The sequence below is a fragment of the Pithys albifrons genome, chromosome 13 (assembly GCF_047495875.1).
Source record: "Pithys albifrons albifrons isolate INPA30051 chromosome 13, PitAlb_v1, whole genome shotgun sequence".
In the NCBI taxonomy this organism is placed as follows: domain Eukaryota; kingdom Metazoa; phylum Chordata; class Aves; order Passeriformes; family Thamnophilidae; genus Pithys; species Pithys albifrons.
The window spans coordinates 8,487,748-8,505,372 of NC_092470.1; the positions used below are offsets into that span (position 1 = coordinate 8,487,748).

Below are 17,625 nucleotides of genomic sequence, written 5' to 3' on the forward strand. Positions count from 1 at the left end.
CCCTGTTGTGTTTGTCTTCTAGATGTGCTGAGGTCATGTAGGAAATCTCAAATTCAGGTCACAGTGATGAACTGGAGTTTAGTGGGAGAGAGTACTGCACCAGCATGAGCTGCAGATGGAAGTCATGAGTTTACCACAAGAAACAATGAGTATTTAATCATTAGTGCTCAAAAATAATATGAATAAAATTGCTTGTGATACTTTTTTTTCCATAGTTCAAACTTTTCTGACTAGAAAATTAAAATACTGAGGAAAATTCAAAAATACTGAGTCAGGTGGATCCAGCTGCTGTATTTGGTCCTATGTGCATGTGCAGTCCTGCTCTTCAAAGTGACTGTGAAATTGTCTGAATGACTTTTAGGTAAGTGATTTGCATGTAAATCAAATATTTCCTAATTACCTTTCCTGCAAACTCCAGCTAAGATCAGAGTAAGATGAATTCTTCTACTCATGTATTTTTGACAAGTGAGGAAGGTGATGTGGGTCAGCCTGTGGCTTATGTCACATTTTGGTAGCTCTGATTTTCCCCCAAAGACTTTCAGATGAGTCAGTGACTAAGGCTGTAGCCAGTACCGGTGATGATGCAGCAGAAGGGACCGGTTTGGCTGCCAGCTCCCAACTCTGTGGGCTTTGCAGTGCTGGCAGGAACAAAAAGCAGTAAAAACTTGCCTGTTACTGAACTCAGCAGCTCTCACAATGAATGCAAACAGGGTGCAAATCTGCTGAGTAAGAAGATGCCTTCTTACATGGTAACTTTAGAAACTAGAACTCTAAACAGACAAAAAAAAAGAGATTGGGAATCGCTGGCTGCAAGCATGCAGGAAAATCAGGGGGGAAACTGAAAGCTTAAATGATAGTGGCAGCATCTGTTAGTATCTCCCATACACATTATCCAGAGGGTGGTGGTAGCATGACTCTCAAGCCATGTTTGCAGTTTAGGTTGGGTCTTGGCAAGATAGTCTGGACTTGAGGCAGGGGGAAACTTAAAGCTGTTTTGTGAGGAAGCAAGTAAAGAACAGCTCATCCTCAGCAGCAGAGTGCTGTCCTGCGAGGCCATCTGGAATTGCTATTAGTCCTCTAGAAAGGGGTCAGTGAGAGGCACTAAACAAACCCTGGCTTTTCATTTCTTACGAATGCCTATCCTCACATTCAAATGTTTGTCTGAGTGCGTCTGGAGAGCCAGTTACGTCTGGGTGCGAGGGTGCTCTGGCACCCCTGGGCATCGGTGCACCTGCACCGGGCAACGCAGGATCCCAGGCCCGGGGGCCGTGCCGGGGACCTCCACCATGCTCTGGGTGGGCAGCTGTGCTTTTGGCATGGCCGGGTCTGGCCAAGCGCACGTGTTGCCGATGCTCGGGGAAGGACGACCAGAGGCTCCTGGCACGGCTGGAGGGCTCAGGGGCGCTGCAGGGAGCAGCCGTCGGGCCCAGGGCTCTCCGGGAGGTGCGGTGTCTCCTGGACTGTGCTCGGACCAGATGGCGCAGGCCCCGCATCCCCTCGTGCCCGCGCGGAGCCGGCCGGTCCCGCCACCCCCCCGCTCCGAGGCATTGTCCGCCGCGACCCCCCGCCCTGCGGCCCGCCCCGGCCAGCGGCGTCCGGCCCTCCCTCTCTCCACCGCTCGGCCCTGCCCATCGCCCCTCTGCTCCCCAAAGGCCAATGGAGACGGGATGCGGAGAGTAGGGCCGGGACGGGCGCGCCGGGGCCGCTCCGTCCGTGCGCAGTCTCCTCCCCTCGGCCGCTGACCGGTGCGTGTGCGGGGCCGGCGGGGCATGCGAGCCGCGTCCCGCTGAATGGCGCCGTTCCGCCGCCGGCCGCGGCTGCTCCCGCCGCTGCTGCTGCTGCTCCCGCTGCCAGGTGAGTCCGCCCGCCCCGACACCCATTGTCCGCCCAAGCCCCGGCCCCGCCGCACGTGGCTTTATTTATCCGGCGGGACTGGCCGGGGAGCGAGGAGGAACCGGCTCCGAGCTTTGTTCGCGCCGCGCAGCGACGGCGCGGAAGGGGTCCTGGGGGATGCTCTGGTGAGGGGCTTTCGCTGGCGAGTCCTTGTAAAATCAGCCTTTTACGACGGGCCCCGCTCCGGCTCTTTTTGGCAGCCTTGTAAAATCAGCAAGAGGCGCCGGGTGGAGCGGCCGCACCTGCGTGGCCGCCCCGCCGCTGCGGGTCTCCGCGGGGCATCGCCCGAGCCGCGGCGGTGCCTGCGGGTGCCGGAGCCGCTAGTGCTCGCGGCTCAAAACGGGCGGGCAAGCGCCGGGGCGTTTTACAGCCCGATGACTCCGCGCCGCTTGGAGTCAGCACAAGTTTCCCCGGAGTTGTCTGAGTTTGGAGCTCGGAGCGTGTGATAGCGATAGCTTTGCCTCGTGCTGCGGGGTCAGCGGGATGACTCGCAGCTCGCAGTGCGTTTGGGAACTTGCACGTGTCTGCTTACACATCTATCCTTACAGGCAAAATGTTTTTTTATTTTCTCTCAGGTGTGTGGTGCTTTAGTGAACTGTTTTTTATGAAAGAGCCTCAGGACGTTACTGTCTCAAGGAAGGATCCGGTGGTTTTAGACTGCCAAGCCCGTGGTGAAGCTCCTATAACTATTACATGGCTGAAAAATGGAGGCAAAGTATCTGAAAATGAACGGATCTACACTTTATCCAATGGCTCGTTGTATATCAGTGAGGTGGAAGGAAAAAAAGGAGAGCTGTCTGATGAAGGATTTTACCAGTGCTTAGCTCTGAACAAGTATGGGGCCATTCTCAGTCAAAAAAGCCACCTCACAATAGCAAGTAAGTCCCAGTTCTTGTCCCAGTTTTTGTTTATTAACCTGCTTGTGAGTTTGTGACAGCAGTTCCCTGAACAGTGTGCAGCAACCTATCACTTTGATTGTGTACCTGAAAAGTTGAAGTATAAAAGCACAGAGAAATTCTGTAGAACCTTTGTTTCTTTTTAAACGTTTAAAGTTAATGAGAAAAACTTATGGTGGTCCCTGATGTGGCAGGAGTGGCTCAGCCACCTGTGAGACCTCTTGGGCAGTGTGCCCTGTGTGGGTGGCTCCTGGGTGTCACCAGTCTGGGGAGCAGGTGGTGATGCAGAATTATGCTGATAGTGGCCTACAAAAGTCCTGGGTTTTGTTTCCCAGGTGCTGTTCTGACAGCTTTACAAGGGTTATCTATAAATCTGATTAAAAAAGAAATAAAAAAATTCCTTGTTCAGTAGCTTGATGTGTTGTGCCAGCTTGGGGCAGGACAGAATGATTAATATAGATGTCTGTCTTTTGGAGAGGAAAGAAGGGAAAGGTTTTCTGGGCATCCGTGAGGCTTACATGACTAAGGCCTTGCTTTTCTGACACGTGTGTTCAGCCCAGCAGATGTGGGTGCTGTCCCTTTTGGGACTCCTCTGGACCAATCAAGGGCCTGTTATGTGGTTCCACTGGGAAGTGAGAGTCACATTTCCAGGGTGACTTCCTACTGCTGGATGAATGGTGAAGGAAATAGTTGTGTCTAAGTGCCTTTATGAGTTTAACAGTCTGACCTCGGGTGTTTGTTGCCCTCCGTTTTCCTACCGCCTTTAAACATATTGAGCAAGAGATGTGAGTCAGGAACAGAATGCTGTGCTTTTTTCCATGGCCATGCACAGCTTTGCCACTGCACTGCTTCTACAACACTATCACCTTTTGCTTCCCAAAAGTCCATGGGAATGTACTTTTCAAAGAAAAGTAAATTTTCTCAAAGTAAAGAAAACTTTCATTTCAAAGAAAGTATAACACAGAGAGTACACAGTTTATGTAGTCTTCTCATGTTCCCTCTATAATAGGACTTAACTGATGAACTTAATCTAATAGGAAAAGACTTCCTTTGACCTCTTTGACCCTGTTCTTAGTAGCAAGTTGCACAAAACTGGTGCTGGTACCTCTGTGAAAACTTGACATTAGTTGTAAGTTGCAGCTTTTGCTAAATTCAACCTGAAACCAGTTAATACAATTTATAAATTAGCTGATGTTAAAAAAATGTGTGGATGTTGACATTTCTTAGTTTTCCTGTGTGATTCTGAACTGATTATAAAAACTGTCCATAAGATACCCCAGCAAGGTGTGAAAAACCTTGTTAAGTGAGCCAGTGTTGGGCTGTTCAAAAGCAGCCTGGGAGCAGGTGGCTCCAAGTAGGTGATGAATTTTCACGTGCTGGAAGAATGTGAAATTGTGACCCCTCGATTTCAAAGACCTGCCTACTTATTACTTTGTATCATGGCATCTCACTCACATACAGGTTTAATAAACCAGGCAATACTTGAGTACTTTTGGTGAAATGGTGAAAAATGAAGTATTAATATTTTTGACGTTTAAATTCACATCTCTGTGTTTCAGAGTGTCAGCAGCAGTAATAATTAGACCAAAGAAAACCTTTCTTAGGAGGATAGGATTTTTTTTCTTTAACCAACATAAAGCTAAGCAGTGGCTGATGGATTCTGTGTGTAGGACTGGAAAATTCAGGGCCACTTTAAACTGGAGACATTGCAGGATGTGTTCTCTGCTCAGTACCAGAGAACTTCTAGAACAGTACAGAGCACTACAGTAGTACAGCATAGTAATGCAGTGGTAGTGTCTGGGTTTATTCAGACAGTACTGAACCTGTATGACTTTGTTTCTCCGTTGGGCATTATTTCACCAGAAAGATAGTTCCATTTTGTTTTGTTAATTTTCACTTGTGAACCAGTAGAGATTTCATGCCGTGGAGTAAGACTCGTGTTTTCCTGCCCCCCCCCTCCCCCCCCTTTTTATTTTTTTACTTCTCCCGCTCCTCTGTAAGACTATGACAAAAGGTTTCTTTTTCTTCTTTGAATACTTGAAAGGTTTTCTATGGCTGTTGGAGAAAACTAGAAGAGATAGCGGATCCATAATGATCACAGTAGGTGTTGTTGACTTAGTGATTAAGTGGTTAACTAGTGGCCAAACATGAAGTTATGCTGTGTAGCCGTCTCTTCTCTTTAGTCATGCCCCAATCTTGCCGGTTTCAGAACACCATCTCTACAGTAAAGCTGTGAAATTAGGCAGTAATTTGTATTGTTATAATTTGGAGCCCATAACCCATGTGCAAAATCAGTTTTCCCTCTCATTTTCAGTGTTTCTGCCTGTTATCATGAGTTGATGAACTTTGCAGACTTCTTAAGTGAAATAAATCAGTCTTGTGGGGTATTTTGTAGCCTTATAACTTTGTTTAGAAGCAGTTGCTGCAAAGGCAAATTACCTTGTGGTCAGGGTACAGAAGGGACTATACATATTAAAGAGGTAGAGAATAGGCATTAAATGGACATTCTTTCTTTGGAGGAAAAAAGCAAATGCTCTCTTCAGTTACCGGTAGCAGCAGGGTGCGAGGATGTTCTTTTACTTTGTCTGGTCAGAGGTTTTGCCAATAAGCTTATCTTTTGCTTCAGAATTGTAATGTTTAGTGTTGCATTTGGAAATCAAAAAGTTTAATCTGTCCAAGAGTTTAAGATCTGAACACACAAGGAGATCAGGTCTTGGTTTCTAAAGTTAGAAACTGGAAGCTGAAGGTTGCACTCTTGGCAAGAATTCCATTATTCATGTGCAAATTAAGAATTCACAGGGTTAAAAGGTTAGAAACTGGCCAGGATGAGGTTTACCCTTGTGATAAAGAGCAGATGACCCTCATTCATTGGCCAAAGCTTTCATGTAGCTCCTCTGCAAAGTTAGTGATTGCCATGAATTGTTCTTGAGGAATGCAGAAATTCAAATGTGAGCAGGCCTTTCCTTAAGTGTCACTATGGAGCCTTATCTCCCCAGCACATCAGAGTAGGTCTGCAGGGACAGGGTTCCTCCCCAGAGGCCCCAAGGCTTTGCTTTCCTGTTGTTCATCCATGCACAAAAGAATTTGACTAATTTAGGGCTTTTTTTTTTTTTGTGAGATCCCCCTACTTTTTAAAAGGAAACTGTGGTGCTGAGGTAGCGCTTGGGTTAAACTAAATATTAGTTTGAGTACATGCTTGTAGTTGGTTCCAAAGTAGGCTGATTGATGTGGGGGGAGAGGAGGAGGTCCTGTGTGCTTCTTTGTGAGGCAACATGTGGGGGTAAAAAGCTGATAGTTAAGAGTACGACTTCCTCAAAATTCAGCTTAGTGCTGCTGAGAGATGGAATATCAAAGGAATGCACGCTAGGGAGACAGGCCTTTTGGTACGACACTGAATCAGCCAGAGTTAACAAACTGAAGTTTTTGTATTCCCACATTTTAAAATTATGACAATTTAACCACAGTTATCTAAGATTCTGTCTAAAAAAGCTGGACTCCCAGTAAGGTGGTATTTAAAAAAATGGAGAAGGTGATCATGTTCTGAAGTAAATAATTCAGTGTAGTGATTGGACAGGATGCTCATTGTTTATTTCCTTTCCACAAAAAGTGGAAATGGAAGTCTTAGGATGGTTGGATGATATATAAACAACATTCCTAGATAACCCTTTCTCCCCTTGGAACTTGGCTGAATTGATTTTAATGTTTGTGAATTCCAAGAAATGTTAGCCCAGTTCTTCGTGTGCAGGTTTTCCCATTTCACAGTAGTGGAAGGTTATGAAAGCAGGAGGTTTTTGGGAACTGTGAGCACACTGTGGTCTGTGCAACGCTGGGCCCTTCACACGTAGCAGGCTATACTTTGGGGAAAATTCGTAATTTTGCTTACCTGCTGTGGCAGTGATGTGACTTCTGGTCCCACTGCCCTGCCAGTAATTGGCCATGTTTATGTTTTCATGGCTTAATAACATCTTTTGCTCTGCTTTTAAATAGTTTCACCAAAGAGTGCATCCAACTGAGCCTTATTCTGCACTGTGACGATCCTGTTTTCTTAGCAGTTCCAGCTGTTTGTTCCCACTTTGGCATTGTGCTGGTCCCTGTGTGGGCACAGCTGCATGTGTGGCTAACAGAGCAGGGGACTGATCTGCGTTAAAATAATAGAATTAAAACAAAAGGTGGTGTTTAACCCAAATGAGTACCCTGACATGGTTTGTCCTGGAGCCACTCACAGTGATTGCACTGATGTCCCTGAGAGGACTGATGTGGAAGTGGGAAGGCTTAGTGGGGACAGGAGAAGGCTCCTGAAATGTCAATACACTTAAATTCCAGTATTTAAGGCATGATGATGAGCATCTTAGTTAGCAATGTCACTTGATAACAGTGAAGAATTTTTGTTCTTTAACTGAAATAACCTGAGGAAATAAGAAAACTGGGAAATACTTTCCTTCTTAACTTTTCTCATCGTAAGATTTTCCTCTAGAACTCCCCCAGACATCTTTTGACCCCCTAAGCCCTATGGCACTTTTGCAGAAGACATTATCAGCATCCTTTTAAGACATAACCAGTAGTCACTTATTTTTTTTTAAGTACTAAGACATTCCCTACCCTTTCAGCAATGACTGATCTGCACTTGTAAGAGCCCCTCCACTGAGGGACAGGCTTTTATATTGTTGTCAGTGTAAAAAGGTATAAAACATTTTTCAGCGCACATGAACAGTGTTTGTTTCCACTGCCATGTTACTGAAGGAGTAAGTTTTTTGTGGGTTTCCTCAACACCTCAGTTTCAATCTGTGTCAAGCATACTGCCAAACTGAGGTGCTCATGCCCTCCCCTCCTGGCCAGGAAGACCAAAGCTGTTAGGATTTTTACTAGTTTTTATCGCTGTAACTTTATACAATATAAAGTTTTTACCAGCTTCTTTTGTAAAAGAATGCTCAATCTTTTTGGCAGTTTACTCTGTAGCTCATAAAACCTTCACCTACATGAGAAATGTTGAAGGAGAATGCGGTACCCTGCTAAGATGTTGTTCAGGGCTGGAACTGGAAGCACTGGGTTCTTACCTGGTGCAGGTTCTGTGTGTGTGATACCTGCACTAACCTGCGGAGATTTCTTTGCTGCTTGCAGAGCAATGTGTGGCAGCAAAAGATACTGTTCTGTCCCTGCAGCTCCCCCCACCGCTGCCTTTCTCCCCCCTCCCTCTTTCTCTGCATTTCTTGGTGTAGAAATTGTTGAAAGGGCATTCAATAAGGCCCCCTTTTGTCAGCCAGCTCTGATTATCCTAAAGAAAAGGATCTCACTCTGAGCAGTTGTTTGCCTAGAGACTTGTTGTCACGTCTTCACAATTTAACAGCTGTGGCTATTGATGGGGTGCAGAACAATTTAAGACAATGACAAAAGAGAATCTTTCAGGAAGAATGTAAAAGTTACTAAGCGTTTTCCTAGAGAAATATGGTCATGCCCATTGTTGCACAAATTTGTACTTAGTTTTTGTTTGTTTTCCTCAGGATTTTGTACTTTTTCCACGTTTTATCTCCAAAATTGTGGACATAATATTTTGTTTAGTTTTTCAATGTTTTGAGGTTTGGGTGATTTTTTTTTTGTTTCATCAATAGGCCCAGCTGTTAAATTGGGATTGATTACTTCCAGTCTTTATAACTGGTAATCACCACCTAAGTGAAAAAGTAATCAACAATGTCAAGACTCCACATTTTGTTGAGTAAGTGTGGGTTGTATGGTCAACATTAGTTACCAGGGTCAGCCTCTAGGTAGCTTTTAAGCAGCAGCATTTTTAGCAGCGTCTACATTTTAAAGTTGATTGTCTCAGCAATTGAGTTAGAGGTGGAAAAAAAATACTGCACTAAATCATTTGTGTTGGGAGTTAGGAATCGATCTGGCAGACTTCCAAAACCTGTGTCTGTAGTGGAAACCATTTTTGGTTGTGTGGATTAAACTGTTACTTTTTAAAGACATGAACAGCAGACTTAGGAAGGAGATGGTTGTGAAACCACCTGACTGTGGAGGGTTTGCCTGTGACTTACCGTATGAATTTATTGTAACTTCTGTTTATCTGTTTGTAAAAATTCTCTGGAGGGAGATGACCTTCCTACTTTATTAGATGAAAATATAAATAAGCATCACTAGATGCTTTGACTTTTTTTTCTGTAACTTTCAGTAAATATAATGTGAGGTTTTTTCCTTTTTTTTTCAATAAGGTCAGTTTGATCTTCTTAGGTGAGTGGAAATATTTTTGCTGTTGTTTTCAACAACGTGAATACTCACAAAGCAGAATAAGCCAAGTGGCATCTGAACAGTACGGTTGGCATCTCGAGGCTCTGTTCAAAGTGTTTGTTTCTCAAGTGCCCATCTCTGCCACTTCTGGTAGGAGGTTTCTGACACATCAATGCATCTGCAGCTTAGGGAAATAGTGTCCTTCCCCCTAGGGGCACACAGGTCTGTTGTGTGCTCCTGGAGTTCACTCAGACTCTCATTATGATAACCCAAAAATGACAGAATGTGCAATATTTGCGTTTTCTGGGGCAAAGATTTCAGGGTTTCCGAGTCTGTCTGTGCCACTGTTACACTAAACAACTTTTAAAACTTCCACTGTGCTTGGAGTATTTTCTGACTTTGGTTGATGAGAAAGCTGTAAATTTTGCAGTAGTTAAGCTTGAGGAAGTTACGTTTTCTTTTAGCCTGAACATTGTGGTAATTGTGATAGTATTCAGTGAGTACCTTCTTATTTACTGGCTTTCAGAGCAGTAGAATGCAATGTGAGAATTGAAATACTGAAAATGAACGTGTTGTAAAAGCCATAGGAATGCTGACAGCAAGCTTTATGTCCAAAGCTTTTATCAGAATTCAATGATTTGAGGCAAAAGTTGTGATGCACCAAGATATTACTGCACCACCCCTGCAGGGTTACTGGGGAGGGAGAAAGTCAGCAGAGTGCAGTTATTCACCCTTCTGTAATTGTGGGTCTTGCTTTTATACCCATATAAACTGATTTCCTCCTCTGACTAAAGTAGTGAGAATACACTTATTCCCATAAACCATTTGAAAATCATCTTACGACATTGTTTCTGCATGTAGCCAAAGCTCTGAGGAAGGGAATGACTCCTGGAATACAACATAGATATAAATGGGCAAGACTTTTTCTCTCAGGACCTTACAGGTGCATTTTGACTTGTATTTTACCAATTTTTTTCAATGGTAGAACACCAACTGAGCAAATTACATCTCCAGCCCTTGACAAGAACCGTGTGCCATCAGAACCCTGGTAAAATCCTCCTGGACAACAAGGTTTAGGACTGTTGTTGTTTTAGACTGGTGATAGAAATGTAGTGTGAAAAGCATTAATCTCACTGCAGAGAGGGTCTTTGATGTATTTTCCCATCTACAGAATCTTGGGAAGAAACCTTCCCACATACTGACTGATATCAAGGGACTGGTGTCTCAAAACATTGCAGTCTGAAAACATTTTGTCTCAAAACACTGCAGTTCACCATCTCTCTGTTCAGATGTGGAACATCTTTGCTAAGCCATGTTTTAAGCAGATGATGGAATGGGTAACAGATTCTATTCTGTGCAAGTTTTTCTGACTTGCAGCTTTAGGTGGGACAAATACAGTGTTTTAGAAAGGAGAAAAGAGTTTTTCTTTAGCATCAGACTACTCTGAGTGGTATATTGATGGCAAAACAGCAAAACTTACTTTATTCTAGTCCCCTAAGCCTTGGAACATGCCAAAATTATGATTTTGAATTTAATAATAGCAATCATTTACCTGTCTTAGAAGTACATGTAATGGAAATTTGCTCTTTAGCTCTGAGGTGCAGTCATTTAATTTTGAAATAATTTGCTTATGAGAGAGAGTTTTTAAAAGAAACAATTACCTGATTGACCAGGCATAAGAGGTACGTGAAAGTTATTAGAAGCATTAAACATGTCATCTGGTGTTCCTTTAATACACAGCTGGGGGCAGTTAAACTGAGTCTTTATGGCTTGTGGTGTGTGTCTTGTATGTAGTCATGTGTGAATGTTGGAAACTGGAGGGGGTTCTGTGGGCAGAAGGGACTCTGTCTTCAGGTTTGATTTTTAGTATCTTCAGATTATAACCCTGATTGCATTTTTTGTTCTCATTTCAGTAGACCAGAATTTCTTGTGTGAAAGCTTCATGTTTGGGGGGGGTGGGTGTGGGGTGGCTCCCTTTTGAGCCATTTCAAATTAAAGACAAAAAAAAATAAAATAAGTTAAGAAATCAACTTGCACCTCAGCCTTTGCAACATGAGCTTCTCCCAGTGTTCCATCATCTCTTCTTCCTCTGAAATTGCAAAAGTCATCTATCAGCGTGTTTTAGAAATGAGTTTGTCAGTTCTTTTAAGCTGTACTGAGAGTAATTAATGTTCTGTACACCTTAAAATGGCGAGGAAAACATAGCAAATAGAAAAGATTTTTCATGTATTTGCTGTTCTGTTCTAACATTCAGAATTCTCTCATCATTTGTGTCCTCTCCAATGTTCCCACTCTTTATTCTTTCTCACATCAGGTGCAGGCTGGTTTGGTGCATTTAGTTAGTTTTTGTTTTTTCCTCTTCTCTTCCACATTGTCACGTATGTGCTGTATCATTGCTTTGGATCTGCAAAGCTGCTTCTGGTGACCCCTCCTTTCTGATTCCTGCCTGCTGACTGGAAGGAGGTGCTGTTTCCAGTGGAGTTTATTTTCACAGCTGTGGCAGAGGAGGGAAGTGTCATAAGATACTTTGAGGTCAGTTTTGACCCCAAATTTAGATGAGGTAAAAATGATTCGATCGGAGTACAAATCTTGTCTCAGGTGGTCTGTCTGTCACTTAAAATCAGATAATAATTGTGATGAAGAGAAAGTTGTTTTGATAGCCATTACAATAATGTACAGTAAAAACAGCTCACTGTTACATAGTGTTGGTTTTTGGTTTACAACCTGTTACAACTGCAAGTTATCAAATAAGCCATTATCTTTTCAAAGAAACTTTAAAATTAATCTCAAAGTCTTTGAACATGCAGAAGAATTTTAAATGGTCACTCCTTCTTGTACAATCTTCAATATATTAATAAATTGTTTAGGTGACTTATCAGCAAATTAACTAGTGTAAATTATTAAATTGCCATTTCACTGTCCACATCAAGATCTCTAGTAAACCTCTAATAACTCCAGCATGTGCCTCAGGCAGAGCTGTGCATTATGTATGTTCTTTGTAAGGAGAATTCGTTGACTTTATGAAGCCATTGACAGACATTTATCATTTTGTTCATTAAACTTGTCTGTGACATCCGGTAAATTGATGTTAACTGGAAATATTCCCTGGGAGTTCTGGCACGACTCTGTCATTTTGCCTGAGGAGAGAGAAACTTTGTACAGAGCCTGTCCCAAATTACAAGGGGGAAACTTCCTTCCCCCACCTCCCCTCAACAGCACAAGGCAGCATATGAGCAGCTCTTTTTTTCCTCTTGCTTGTAATGCTTATTTATGCAAACAGCCCTGTGGCCCACAGTTTGCAAGCAGGTTTGTCATTGATCTTCAATAGCGGCTGAAAGTGGATGCTGCTCTATTAGTTGAGCCAGTCTGTGCCAGGAGGGCAGCTCAGTTCTATCCCACAGTGTACAAGGAATGAACTGAAATTCTTGGTAGCATTGATGGGAGTTTTGTGACATTGCCAGCACATGGCAGTTGGTACTGCTTTGAATGGTCATAATCCTTACCTGATGTTGCTTACTGTAGATTCTCAGAGTATGTGGTGGTGACCACGTTCATTGCTGAAAGCCTTTATAATACACATTGTAGGGCAGTGCTTTGTTTGGTCTTTCAAAATTACTGTGTTTGGAATGATGAACAATATTCCATTCTTTCAGCTCTTGGGCAGTGTGTTCTTTTCCCAGTATGGAAAAAAATATGTACTTTTAACACCTGCCAGTGTTTGATTCCTGTGGATATCCAGCTCTAATAATGGCAGAGGTTGTTAACAGGGTATCTGCCCACCTGCGAGTGTTGCTGCTGTGCCACCTGAATCCAGGGTTCTTTCTAACAGAAATCAATGGGATTCATGAATTGTGCCATAACTTGATTAAAATATTTATTAATGGGCCTAAGATAATGTTTACATTGTAAAACATTCAAAAAATTGAATATCCAAAAATATATTACATAAAACTTTTGTCTTTTGAGAGAAAGAGTAGAGCAGTTGGCTCTTTAAAATATATTGTGTCTCACTACATAATAGTTGGATGGATTAAATGAATTTATTGATTTCTGCTTCTTTACTGACACACATTTATGAGCAGTTTCTTTGGCACCATGGCCATGTGTCAAAGGTCATAACTTTCCTTCACTGTGGAAGAATAAAAGCTTTCAGATGGTGAATCCCTGAAATCTAAACAGGGCTTTATCCCCCCTTCCCCCTTCAATATAGTTACTGGTTTTGCAGAGATTTATTTAAGATAAATAAACAAAATTAATAAAAACTATACACACTAAAGGAACTCCTGTGTTATCTACCGTAAAATAATAGCTGTAGGAAACTCTCTGCATGGAAGGCAACATACCCAATCTGCATCACTATGGAGCACATGGTAGTATATTAAGCTCCTTTATGGTCAGAGACTTTATTGAAAATAGTCAGTTTTAAGAACAGAATAAACATTTTTCATGAAGAATTTTATTACACTTCAGTTTAGAAACAGTATTTCTTTCCTTTTAGAGCCATGTACACTTTGTGCACCAGAGGTGATACTGCCAGTAAATCCTACTGAGAGAGTGAAGCACATTCAGAATCTGTGGTCTGTGTTTAGATGAATGTTTATAATGTTGGTATTTTCTTTAATGCCCTTCATTAGCAGTGAGTAGTCTGTGGGATTTTTGTTGTGTACTAGATATGAAAGTCCACTGATGACATTAACATGAAGCTGTTAAAAAGAAACTGCAGTTAGACATAAAAAAGTTTAGTAAGTGCACTGGTTTGCTGGAGGTGAGTAGGAAGGAGTAGTGGGGATTCTGGAATGTCTGGGAAGAGCTTGTCTTCTCTTTTTAGCAGCTGTAACTGGTGGATTAGCTCTGACCATCTGAAGAAATAGTGGTATGAGGGTAACCTTACTGAGGTGTTACTTTGATTTAAAGTATTCAAAATGCTTGTGGTAAGTCAGGTGAAATAGGGTTGAATCATTAGCATGGCCTGGCTGTTGTCCACTCAGCGAGGCTGTTCCAGAAGGAGTAGCAGAGCCCAGAGTTGTATCAATGGGGAAAACACCTTATGATTTTCTGAAAAGATATAAGCAGTCTTTCTATCATCTGCCCCAAGAAAGAGAATTGGCTGCCATACTTTATTTTTGCACAGTAGAGATGAAGCCTGTTGATGCTTTCAATCATGATTCTTGCAAAAAAACCCCAAACAAACCAGTGGTAGACTTTTCTTCTGCTCTTCGTGTGTATGTGTGCAAATGATGATCTTATTTGAAGGGGGCTGGTGGCACTCTCCTCTTAAATTTGCCAAATATTTATATTGCAGAACTGTAGTTGCTAAGTTTCTGACATGTTAGCCTTTTGGATACAATTTGTCATGGCAGTATCCATCTCTTTGCTTTTAAATTCTTTTAATACAGTATTCTTCGTCAGAACTGTTTATCCCAAAATAATTTATTCCCCAGAACAAATCTAAGATGAAACTGTTTTCTCCGTGTTTTTGTTTTTCACTAGGACATCATGGCAATATCTGCTTAGGGAGCAGAGACATGGGATTTGTTGGGAAGTGGTCTTTGTGTAGCTTTTGTTGTTGCTATGACTGTAATTGGTTGTCCTGTAAGTTCTGAGGAAAAATCTCAGCCTTTCTTTTTGGCACGTGTTCAGCACTGCCTCACTCAGCTTGACTTGCTGGAGCCACAGAAGGTGCTGTTTGTGCTTGTGAACACCGAGCTGGGCTTTCCCTCTAAGCAGTCCTAGACAGATGTAGACTTGCTTTTTTTCCCCCCTGTTCTGCATTAATGAGGAGCTGAAGTGTGATCTAACACTGCCTGGAGAAACCAGCTGGCATGGAAAGCTGGAAACAATGCTCTAATTACCTGGAGAGGAAGTTTGGGAGGGGAAGAGGGTGAGGTGGAGGTGTGAGTGGTCTCATGTGTCTAGAGGTCAGGAAGGGTAAGAGAAAAGCATTTTTGTGGAAAGGGGCTGGTGCTCAGGGAAATCTGGTGGAGACGGGTCTGGGGTTGGCTTGGTTTGGAGATTGCCATGGGTACAAAATGGGAGTGGGGGAAGCCCAAGGGTCTGCCAAAGGCTGACTCGAGAGTGTTCCCATCAGAGCAGCTGATCTTGCAGGACATGGGAGGTGAACCCAGGAGGCCTGGACTTCTCTTGGGAACTTCAGAAGACAAAGAATAACCTCCTAGACAGGGAAGCTTTGGAGTATTAAAAATGCATTGCCACTTCAGCCAAAGCTTCTGCAATATGTGACACAGGTCCACCTGTCCCTGCTTCTCATGGGAAGTCTGTGATTATGTGGTTCTTATGGTCTCGATGTTTGATGTGAAGGTCTGAGGTTTGATCAACTGGAGCTGCACCAAGCTGGGGGAGCCATTCATGATTGCAACACTTGGAGTGTTGTGAAGGGTCAGTGTCATATCCTGGACACCTAAATTTAGAGAATATTCCAGTCCACCGTCCAACTGTTTATCCATACCCAACAGTAACATTAAAATAGAATGTAATCTCCAGGTGTTGTGAAGAACTGTAGTGCAGAGCCCTACAGAAAAGGCCATAGGGAAGCTGGTAACTGTTTTCAAGGCAGTGCTTAACAGAGTGTAATAAACTAGGAATGAGGCCACACACTGAACAGAGAAGAGAAAATATTGAATAGATGCTCATTATGTGAGCACCATTCATTTGGTGCTGTGAATAGTGGGGGAACTGTGATTGTGCAGTTGTATTGTTTCCTAAAGCATGTATATAAACAGAGCAAATCAGTTACATAAACAGCTTAATTTCTTCAGTTGCCCAACTTCTGAGTATTTGGGTTTGGAAATGTTCATTTTGTGTGTGTGTGTATACATATGGAAGAGACATGTATACTGAATGCTCTGTTAGTGGGGAAGTTTAGGGATTAGCTTCATTTGTCTAATGATGTATGTAATGCAAAACCACTGAAATAAGATGCTTGAAAGTATCAGAGTTTTATATGGGCAACGTGTCACAAAAAAAGACTTGTAACAGAGACCTCTGTATCAACTTCCAAAGCAAGTAAGTTTATCAGAACTTTTTGATTCAACCAAAACATGGGCTGGGGCCTAAGCATGTATTTAGCAATAGCTTTAACTTGATAATAAAAGTCCTCAGGTAATATATATATATGTGTGTGTGTGTGTGTGTGGTCATCTGTACACTCTGGTGTTTGCCAGTGCAAACTTTACTCCCTCTGTGACCTGACAGAGATGAAGTTTGGTTTACTGCTGGTGTACAGGAGAAGCTTTTTTGAGGTGACAGGCAGGACTGTGGGCTCCAGTCCTGTGGAGGTGTCAGCTGCTGTGGGTTGCACCTCCTCCTTCATCTGGTCTGCCTGTTCTCTCATGTATTCACTCCAGCACATAGCCTAGAGTACCCCCTACTTGTTGGGCTACAGGTCTTGCATTGGGCCATAGGGCAGCTTTTTGGAAATACAGCCCCACAGTCATGACTGTCTAGAGAAAAGCCCCAATCCTTTTTTCTTTTTTTTCTTTTCTTTTTCCTGGCATGTTTATGTAAAGAATATCAAAGGCAGTGAAGTATTCAAGACATTGTGCCTTCAGTGCGATGTTTGCACCTGGATCCTCTTGGGAACCTGGACCTTTAGGTACTGGGACCTTTTTTCTCTGAGGGGTTTTTTCACAGGCACATTTGGAAGCTGGAATTAGGAGAAAACAAAAAGCATTATTTGTGTTTATTTTAATTGCTCCTTTCGTTGCTATTTAGTTGCTGCCGTGTTCACCTTTGTCTTCAGTTTGTTCAAATAATGTTTGCAGGGCCTTTCACAAACTTGTGGTGAGGAAAGATGGTGACCACCTGAAACAATAATATCTGTGGCAGAATAGCCTGAGAACTTTAAATAACCAAAGGGGGCCGTTTCCAAGGCAGCCCAGTGACCTTTGGATCCCAGGAGCAGAGTATTCACAGAGGCTGAGCCTTTGTCCTGCCTTGCCCAGTGGTCAGTGAACTCTGGCAGGGCCTCGGCTCACCATCTTGGCCCTGGACTAGCAGCTGGTGATTGATTCATTTCACTGTCCGGATTCACATTCTTCTGTCAAGGGCTTGTCAAGGAAGAAAAAGGTTCTGTGGAGGGCTATTCATTTTACTAAAAGGAAGGGGATGTATTATATGATTGAGTGGATTACTTTTGGGTCAGAGAGTTCCTGCATTGCTCTGTTTTAATTCGGCCTTCAATCAAAGACAGATTTAGTTTATCAGGGCAGTGTGGTGCTGATGTAGAGGGACAGATAATTTCAATTCCATCAGTGCAAAAGGGTTGTTTGGTTTAGTTTGGTTTTTTGTTGTTTGCCCCCCTCCTTTCTGTGATTTGTCCACCCCACTAGTTTTCTGCCAACAAATCCATAGATTTTTGTGATTATATGATATGGCAGAGTTAAATATATTAATTTCTATTAATCTCACTTTTAATGTGTATCTAATATGAATACTAATGGACCTGCTAACTCTCATATATGGTTTTAAGCAATCCAGAAAAGTGAGTGAGTAAAAGATTAGTGTGTTATCTCTGCTTTAGATGAAGAGCAAACTGAGAAGAGAATAAATTTTACAGGAGCAATCTAATAAACTACTTTCCTCCAGACAACTCAGG

At 42.7% G+C, this 17,625-nt stretch overlaps 1 protein-coding gene across 1 annotated transcript in view; it reads left to right on the top strand.

Moving 5' to 3' along the window:
- Positions 1-1,790: 1,790 nt before the first annotated feature.
- The window catches only part of PRTG (protogenin), a 77,427-nt gene continuing 61,592 nt past the window's right edge, over positions 1,791-17,625 (top strand). Inside the window, exons 1-2 of the mRNA XM_071568838.1 lie at positions 1,791-1,854; positions 2,469-2,771. Of these exons, the coding sequence (XP_071424939.1) occupies positions 1,791-1,854; positions 2,469-2,771 (367 nt within the window). The remainder of the gene's footprint in view (positions 1,855-2,468; positions 2,772-17,625) is intronic.